Source organism: Notothenia coriiceps, unplaced genomic scaffold, assembly GCF_000735185.1.
Source record: "Notothenia coriiceps isolate Sejong01 unplaced genomic scaffold, NC01 NC01_scaffold00010032, whole genome shotgun sequence".
Classification (NCBI taxonomy): Eukaryota; Metazoa; Chordata; class Actinopteri; order Perciformes; family Nototheniidae; genus Notothenia; species Notothenia coriiceps.
Window position 1 is genome coordinate 58,190 of NW_011342733.1, and position 9,215 is coordinate 67,404.

The 9,215-nt window shown below is 39.7% G+C and overlaps 1 protein-coding gene across 1 annotated transcript; it reads left to right on the forward strand.

Annotated features, from left to right (window-relative positions):
• The first annotated feature begins 1,285 nt into the window (after nt 1–1,285).
• asb6 (ankyrin repeat and SOCS box containing 6) lies at nt 1,286–8,887 on the forward strand. The gene is made up of 7 exons (XM_010771503.1): nt 1,286–1,361; nt 1,669–1,822; nt 3,661–3,842; nt 5,370–5,476; nt 5,569–5,677; nt 5,770–5,856; nt 6,889–8,887. The coding sequence occupies exons 2-7, from the start codon at nt 1,713–1,715 to the stop codon at nt 7,608–7,610; spliced, it is 1,317 nt and encodes a 438-aa protein (XP_010769805.1). The 5' UTR covers nt 1,286–1,361; nt 1,669–1,712; the 3' UTR covers nt 7,611–8,887.
• The last annotated feature ends 328 nt before the right edge of the window (nt 8,888–9,215 follow it).

Consider the following 9,215-nt stretch of genomic DNA (forward strand, 5'->3'; position numbering starts at 1 on the left):
AATATTTTCCTAGTCACATTTTTCTCAGAAAGAAAAAATTGAAATGCTAATCAATTACTTGATCTCTGAAAAAGTACACAAAATTCCAAAAATGTTGGTTATTATTTCATGACAGAACATGTCAGACACAAAAGGGAAGTATAAGATAAGATAAGATTAAATGAACCTTTATTAATCCCCAAGGGGAAATTCCATTGTACCAAGCAGCAACAGGGTAAGCATGAAAAAACAGGACAGCAAAGATTCACACAGATTAATAAAATCAAAAATAAATAAAATCAAGATTTTTTTTTAAAATGATAATAATAATAATAAAAGACTATGAAATAGGAGATGACTAAATAATCTGCGACACTTGACAAATAGATTTTAAAGATGAAACTTGCCGATCGACTTGCAGAATTACTTACAAGGAAGGGACTGACATATTTACAGTTAACAATTGTGATGGTTGTTGGAGGGAAAACATTTTTTACGTCTGGGCAGTGTCCTGAGATATTGTTCACGAAAAAGAAATTACCATTCGCTTCCCAATCCCTTATTATTTAATAAAAACTGCAGATACAGCCCAGCTTTAGGTTTTATTTTTTATTTATTCATCTACCTCTTTTTTAAGCAGCAAACTGGACATATTTCGTTTAGTGCAGGAAAGATTAGCCATTGTGGTTGGACTGCAGGAAGGAGGCTATCACTTGATGAAAGCCCTCATGAGAGCAGTGTCATCTTAGCAAACACAAACCACCCAAAGCAGCAACCATATCTGTGTAGCCTACATGTTCTGCCCAAATATTTGGAATAGGGACTCTGTTATATAACCCGTTCCTTTTCATTAGAATAGCTGATAAACTTTTAAAAACTACGCTCAAGGGTCAATTTGTTCACAAAAAATAAAATACCATCCACTTCCCAATGTCTCATTATTTAACCCTCCTGTTATCCTTGGGGTCAATTTGACCCCATTCAATGTTTAACGTATCTAAAAAAATGGTTCACATTTTGCTTAGTATTTCATGACTTTTCCTAATTTAGTGAGGACTAATGGGTAAACATAAAATGAACATTAAGATCTTTTTTAAATGTCCTGTACGCACTTTGTACGCTTTGTATGCTTTGTACACTGCAGATGTATCTTTGTTCCTCAAATAGTCTTCTTTCTCTTCATTCATCGGTTAACTTGTAACAGTGTTCGTTTAGTGGAGAAAATATTCGCCATTGTGAGGACAGAGCGTAAAGTGGAACATTTGTTGCATTCTTTTAGCTTCAAGGGGGACTAAAAACACCGTCGGACAGATGTGGGCGTGCGGGAAAAGTGCTTCCTGTTATGAACTAAGGGAAACAACCCGGCGGGAGTAACGTTATCAGTGAGTTTCTTACAATTTAGATCATTTCATTCAAGATTTAACAAATGTGAGCGATGCATTTAATGTAGCTACCAATGCTAGCAGTGACTGTGACGTTTAACATGTGCATGCTAAGTTAGCTAGCTAGAATATAACTTTTTAAGAAGGTGACGATGAAATGCTATGCACATAGTGGCAACGTGTCTAAAGTGGAAAATTTGTTTAAATTGTGTCCTATTTCCAACCAATACATGTGTCTGCTCAACAAAATGCTAAGAGACTCTATACAAAATGAAGTCCCTTATATGACTTGTACTTTTGTACTTAGTTTTTTAGGTATTGACTTACTAAACAGTGTTGAGCGGAGGAGCCATGCCTTTCCTCCATGGGTTTCGCAGGATCATATATGAGTACAAGCCGCTCGTGGACGCTGTCATGAGTGCAGTCGGACTGCTGGAAGTAGGCGGAAGTCACGAGGACAGGTAAAGCTGAAGGCACCATATTTATATTATTTATAAATAGTTGTAGGCAGAGGACGATATAAACATTTGTTTTCACGATTATCCTGACCAAAGTAGTTGCAATTCAGGTTATTATATAGAAGATATGCTTAAAACTTACTGGAATCACAAATGGTATTTATTGCATCACAAATAGGACAGTGTTTTTGTAGTAAACATCCTTTTAAGTAAAACACAATCAAATAATTACTCCTAAATCCTGAGGCTGAGGATGAAAATGTTAAAAACAAATTGCAACATTTTGTGAGTCTGTTCTTTCATGATAATGACATATCCTTGCCCCATTTTATTTTTTTACTTTTCTACCTTTTCAACCCAGACTGCTTTTTCAAGTCACTTGTTGTGAGGATATTCAAGATTACCCAGATCATGGGATACCACCCTGAATTAATTGTCAGAGTATTTTATTGTAATTTGCTAAAAATAAAAAAAACGTTACTGTTCATGAACCACTGGCTCAGATAATGAAAAACAACAACATAAGTTACCATAGCTGTGCGGATGATACACAAATGTACATAACCATTTCACCAGGAGACTATGCTCCAATTCAAACACTGAGTAAGTGCATTGAATAAATCAATGACTGGATGTGTCAGATCTTTCTCCAATTAAACAAAGACAAAACTGAGGTAAGGGTTTTTGGAGCCAAGGCAGAACGTATAAAAGTTAGCGCTGAGCTTCAGTCTGCAATGTTCAAAACAACAGATAAAGCCAGAAATCTAGGTATAGTCATGGACTCTGACCTGAGTTTCAACAGTCACATTAAAACAATTACTAAATCAGCCTACTATCACCTAAAGAACATATCTAGGATTAAAAGACTAATGTCACAGCAGGATTTGGAAAAACGTGTCCATGCTTTTATCTTCAGTAGACTGGACTACTGTAATGGTGTCTTTGCAGGTCTCACAAAAACATATATTAGAAAGCTGCAGCTGATTCAGAACGCCGCTGCTCGAGTCCTCACTAACACTAAGAAAGAGGATCACATCACTCCAGTTCTGAAGTCTTTACACTGGCTTCCTGTGTGTCAAATAATTGATTTCAAAATACTGCTGCTGGTTTATAAAGCTTTGAATGGTTTAGACCCAAAATACATTTCTGACCTCCTGCTAAATTATGAACCATCCAGATATCTCAGGTCTTCAGGGACTGGTCAGCTTTCTGTCCCCAGAGTCAGAACTAAACATGGAGAAGCAGCGTTTAGTTATTATGCTCCAAATATCTGGAACAAACTCCCAGAAACCTGCAGGTCCGCTGCAACTCTGACTACTTTTAAATCCAGACTAAAGACTTTTATTTTTGCCGCTGCTTTTAATTGAACTATTCATATCTTAAACTGCACTGTAACTTTTATTCATGTATTTTTTCTTTTAATGTTTATTTGATTATCTTTGCTTTTTAATGACTGTTTTTAAATGCCATTTCTTAATGTCTTTCATTTTTGTAAAGCACTTTGAATTACCTTGTGTTGAAAGGTGCTATATAAATAAACTTGCCTTGCCTTCATGCCTTATATATATTTTTTGTGCACGTTTTATTTCCAGTATGTTCATTGAGTTCTTTCTCAAAGCCTTTTGTGAAACAGATTAATAAGGTTATTAAGGTTAAATCCAATGTATCCTAATTTCTGATGCATAACAGTAAAAGGTAGTTCTTTGAAATGTTCAAGTGTGTGTCAGTTTGTTCTTCTCCAGCTATATTGTTATAACTTCTGCCAGTACACAATGTATAGTTGATCTGGTGGCATTGCATACAGTTGGTGAAACGGTACACCTTTCTGCTCTTGTGTTCAGAGTCAGAAGCCCTGAGGGAGAGTCCGCTCCTTGTAGCTCTCTGGCGGAGCTTCTGGAGCGAGAGTCCCAGTCAGAAGTGTTTGTGGAAGGCATCAGCTGTTCTCTCTCGAAGGTAGCAGAGCACGGACTGGTCGACGCCGCTGAAATCCTTCTACGATACGGAGCTGATCTAAACTTTGAGGGTAAGCTATCTCGTAAATTAATTGTACACAATAAAATGGCACATACTGTACATAGGAGTAGCCAGCCAGATAACCCTAAACAACACTATAAGGGCACACTAATCCTAATCACACATCTCTTCCTGTGTACTATGACAAGTTATATATGAGTGTTCATTTTTTATTATTTTAAACTTAAATCAATTGTTTTCCTCTTGGGAAATTAAGTGCCTTATTGTCACTAGAAATCTCTAGGACTCGTTTCTGTAACAAAAGGTATATATTTTGCTGCTGTGATGCAAGAGACATTTCAGACTTGATCTAACAATGAAGTGTTATATTATTATTTTAGCTTTTTTGGCTAGTAGCTACAATAGCTTTCATCTTGCTACAGTTTTAATAGGTGATCGGGAGTCTTTGTCAAATGCACAACAACCTGAATTAGAGAAAATGTAATAAGTGTTTGAAGTGTGGAACCTAACTGGCCCTGCCATTTTCAATCTTACCCAAGGATTGCATGTTTAAAATTGAGCAAGTTGTTGTCCATATACACTGAAGAGAAAAAGTCTCCCTTCTGCAAATTGCAGTGGAAAGTGCTGCTTGTCTTACGGCTGTGACAGAATCTGCCAGGGTGTCAGACTCTGCTGTGGTGACCTCTGGTGGTGGCAAGCATGTCTTTCCCCTGGGACATAATTAGGGTTCCTGGCAGAGGCTGCTTCGTTCATCTTTTACATGTATTGAATGCCTTTTTCCAGAAAGTTAACACTGACACATTCTCCCACATAGCATGCAACTATGTTCAAGCTTCTCTATTCTTTGTGTTTGTCATGCCTTGATGTTTCAAAATAGTGTGTGCAAACTATCTGAGAGGCCTGTAGCAAAAGCTTATCATAGAATAGCTAGTTACTAGACAGGTTCATTTGGTCAAGCAAAAATAATAATACATTGTTAGTGTTCATGCAGCACTTTAAGGCCTATAATATTTATATTTATGTTTTTCGATGTCACAAAGAGCTCAGGAAGTAGTATCAGCAGTATTCGTGTTAGGAACATGAAAATCCACCATATTAATAATGACTACAGCTTTCAAATCAGCCAAAAATAAACCGTATTAACTAGATGGACGGACCCAAGCTTGTTTTAACCCTTAATAATCTGGTCAGTAATATATAGATACATGTAGTTAGTATTTACAATCAGGCACAGGGGGCTGTTCGGTTCAATGTAAAGCTTAGAATAAACTTTGGTTGATAATCTGCTTTTATACTGGATTGCTGCAAGCTACAGCGGGGAAGAGTCTGACAACAACAGCTTGAGAAAACACTCAGTCACCAGTTAGTCAACACATATGCTGCATCTGAAGCTCTAAGTAAATACATACAACACAAGGAAGTACTGAAAACACCCTTTAACCAGATCCTTTAAACATGAATTGGGTTGCGGCAAATTGGCCATCATGCCTTTTTTAAAGAAAATGTAGCATTGTCCGAAATCTTAACGTGATAAAGACTCCATTTGTTTAATATTCATTTCTGTTTTTCTATCCAGACCCAGTGTCCTACTATAACCCTCTCCATATGGCAGTTTTGAGGAACAAACCAGACATGGTGAGGCTGCTGGTCAGGCACGGAGCAGACGTTGAAAAGAGAGACAGGGTGAGGCAACTCTGGATGATTTCTGTCCTCTTTTGTTCTCATGATTATCTTTCTGTAGCATTGTGTGTGTAATATAAATGGTAACTTGGTAGATCCATGAGAGCAGTCCTTTGGATCTGGCCAGTGAGGAGTTGGAGAGGCTGCCCTGCTTGCTCGTCCTTCTGGAGCTCGGTGCTGATGTCAATGCAAGGGATAAACATGGTACATTCATTGCCTGGCCTTATTCCAAGATATTTATTCTTTCACTGGTTGGTTCATTCTAACACCTGATTGTTTTGCTTTCGTCCCTAAAGGAAAAACCCCTTTGCTCCATGCCTTTGCAAGCAGCGACGGACTCACTGTGCTCAACACAGAGAACATTGAGCTTCTTCTTCAGAGAGGTACTGACTGTGAAACAGCCTTCATCTTCACTTTGCCTTCTTGTCCGCTTTAAAACAGAATCGCACTCAAACCACTACATTCAGGAACTTGTGTTAGTATGCATACCTGCCCACCTGTATGCATTTTGAGATCAAAGTAAACTCAGGGGGTGTCAGGTTTAAATATGCACATAGAGTTGTTATCGTAAGTGGAAATGGAGCAGAACTAATCCTGTGATTCCGGTGTGAAGCGACTGACTGACTGACAGACAAGACTTTTAACTGCGGGAGGTTTAGGAGTCAAAGTCTTTCACGTCTTCATAGGCAGTGTAGTGGTGTCATCAATCTGCTTTATTAGTATTTACAAGCAGTGAACACCAGCGTAAAAAAGCAGCACATTGGGGATTTTATTAAAAGTCAGTTTATCACAACTGATGGAAGTCATCCAGAGCTGCGATGAAGTTGATCAATTAACAAAAAATGGTATTTATATTTTAAAATAATAGTTTGTCGTTCATATCCTGGCCATAAATACAGTTTGAGCCTCTCAAATATGAAGATATCCTGCTTTTCTTTGTTTAATATAGATTGAGATGCCCGGTCCTGTTATTTAATGTTTTGTTTAAGCAGCTGCTATAGCTGCTTTACAGTGTACGTGATTTTACAGTATGAGTAAAGAATCACAACAAGCCAATCTGTTATAAAAAACCTACTTAAAATAATCTTAATTTAAAGAAAGGAACACTACAGACTATTGGTCAAGCTATGTCATTCTCTACTGCCTTGATTTGTACTATTCCTTCTCATTAATTCTTCCTAATTATGATCTGTTTTGAAAGTTACCAAACCTTATAGAAGTACTATACATGTATGTCTGGAGTAGCCTTTAATGTAGGCAGCAAATAAAACTTAATTTAAAACCAGTCAATAGTTTTGTTTTTGAATTTTCATAAAGGGCCTAAACAATTACTAATTTGTAGAAATTATCATCAATAAATATAGTTTATTGACAAATTGTCTCATTATTTGAATTTAATTTGAACTTCTCTGCAGGTGCTGACGTGAATGCGGCTTCTTTAGACGGTGAAACGGCTTTGTCCTTGCTGGTGTTTGTGGTCACGGAGGCTCTGGAGGCCACCGCGGAGGACGCTGCTGAGATGGGTAACTTTTGCTTGAAAGTCACACAGCTACTTTTGTCTCACGGTGTTGACCCCAGCTCCTGTCTGAATGCGGACGGCAAGTCCTCGGTGATGCCCACCCTGACGCAGACGAGCCTGGAGCACTTCGACCTGCTCTTCCCTCTGGCGGTGCTGTTAATCCGTAGCGGAGCGTCTTTGGTTTGCTCCCATCATGGCGACTCTTGTTGGTCAGGGTACAGCCTCCTTTTCCAGCGGCTCCACACTGCCCTGCAGCAATGCCCCGATAAAAGTCACGCCTCCGAGCTGCTGGAGCAAGCTGAGGTGTTGCTCGACTTAGCGAAGGTTGACCTCATCGCGTTGCATGTGGAAGTGAAGCTCCCTGTGCCCGGTCGGGACCCTCACCCCTACGCTCAGGCTCTCAAGGACCTGCACAGCCGCGTAGAAGAGCATGAAGCGAACCCTCCTGCTCTGCAAAACTTTTGTCGGGCGTTTATAAGGAGCCACCTACAGCCTGGGCCCCTGGAAGACAGAGTGAAAGCTTTGCCATTACCGGACAAACTGAAAGACTTTATTCTTCCTGAGCCAATCCCTAAGCCCGGCTGGGACTGCTTCAAGCCCCAACTTAGCCAGCGCTGACAATATAAGCTACCAATAGTTTGTGCTCTACCTGAAAATCTAAATTGAAGGACTGAAAAAGCCAGTAGTAGTTGTATAAAAGTACTGGGCACCATTGAGGCCTTTTATTTTAAATCTTATCATAGTTTTCTCTGCCAAATAACCAGACAACCAGTGTATGTTTACTTCAAGACACAAAGTTATGTCAAATTACAACTAATTATTCTGATTAAACTGCCACACAGTGAAGTGAGTCATATCAGTGAGTTTAGGCAGCGGCAATACACAATCAAATCCACCAGATGGCAATGTTGCTCTCTCAGCTCAGATGTTAGGGTCACAGATTTAGCTATTCACAGAGCAGCATGTTTAAGTTGCTCCAGCGCAGTAGGCTCCATCTATATTTCATCTCCTCAACATGATGGTGGTGTATTGTGGAATTTGTGAATATTCTCGCTTAAATATAAAAATGAACCAATAAATCAGTCGGGTTTCTCCCCATCAGAGTCCTGACAGCTGCACACAAATATCAGTTTGACTTTTCTTTTTTTTATGGCTGTCAACATGTAACTGTTTTTAGCTGACCAGGTAGTGGCAGTGCAGCGCTGAGTGTGCCTCAAACTTACTGGCTGCCTGGTTATAGTGAAGTAATTGTTGCTATATATATTTAGCATGTTCATACACCAAACATCAGTTGAGTGAATGCAACAAAAAAAGGACGCTCCAACACTGCAGGAAGCCTGTAGATGTTTTGACACTGTTCCACTGTGACATAATGTGTCTGCAGTGGCTGCTGGCCTGGAAAGTTTTACCAAGCATTCTTAATGCTAATGTTTAAATTCAGATGAATTCAGGGGCTCTTTCCTCTTTTTTTTGTTTTTTGCTTCCTCATATGCACAAACCCCAACCTGCACATCCCGTCTTTGCTAATAAACAAATGTCTTCTAAAAGAAATACACCACTGTAATGCGGAAATACTACAGGGTACATATGTGTTTGTGTCCATGTCTCTGTGTGTGTGAGCAAACTAAATAGGACATTGTGTTACACAACTAACCCCTTCCTGACATTGCTGAAGCTGGAGTGGCTCCAAGGCTTGCAAGCGCTCCAGCTCCTCTTGGTTATCTAGGTCACAGCCTCTGAGGAGAAGAGCCTCAGCAGCAGCAGCAGCCCTGCATGACACACGCTTCACTCTCCTGTCTGACTGAATCTCTTGACAAAACCTCAACACTGGCCCTGGTCGAATGAGGGTGGGTGAGAGAGAGAGAGAGAGAGAGAGAGAGAGGGAGGGGGTTGGGAGGGGGTTGCAGGAGGCAGAGCAGTGAGAAAAAAAAAAGTTACAGAGACTGCATATGTGGAGTGGTTGTGGGAGCACCCATGGAGGACACATGGAAATGGCAACGTTGGATTACATTTATACAATACACTAGCTGTAAGAACATAATCCATCTAACCAACAATCACTACGGCGGGGGGAAACAGCCTTCTTCCACTGAGTCCATTCCCTGCTTGTAGAAGGTGATAGAGATAGTGGGGGGAGGGCTGAGGCAGTCCAGCATTTATTGGAAAACAGCGCGAGTGAAGCTCGGTACTGAAATTAGTTATTGATCTATTCTCTCCCTGAAG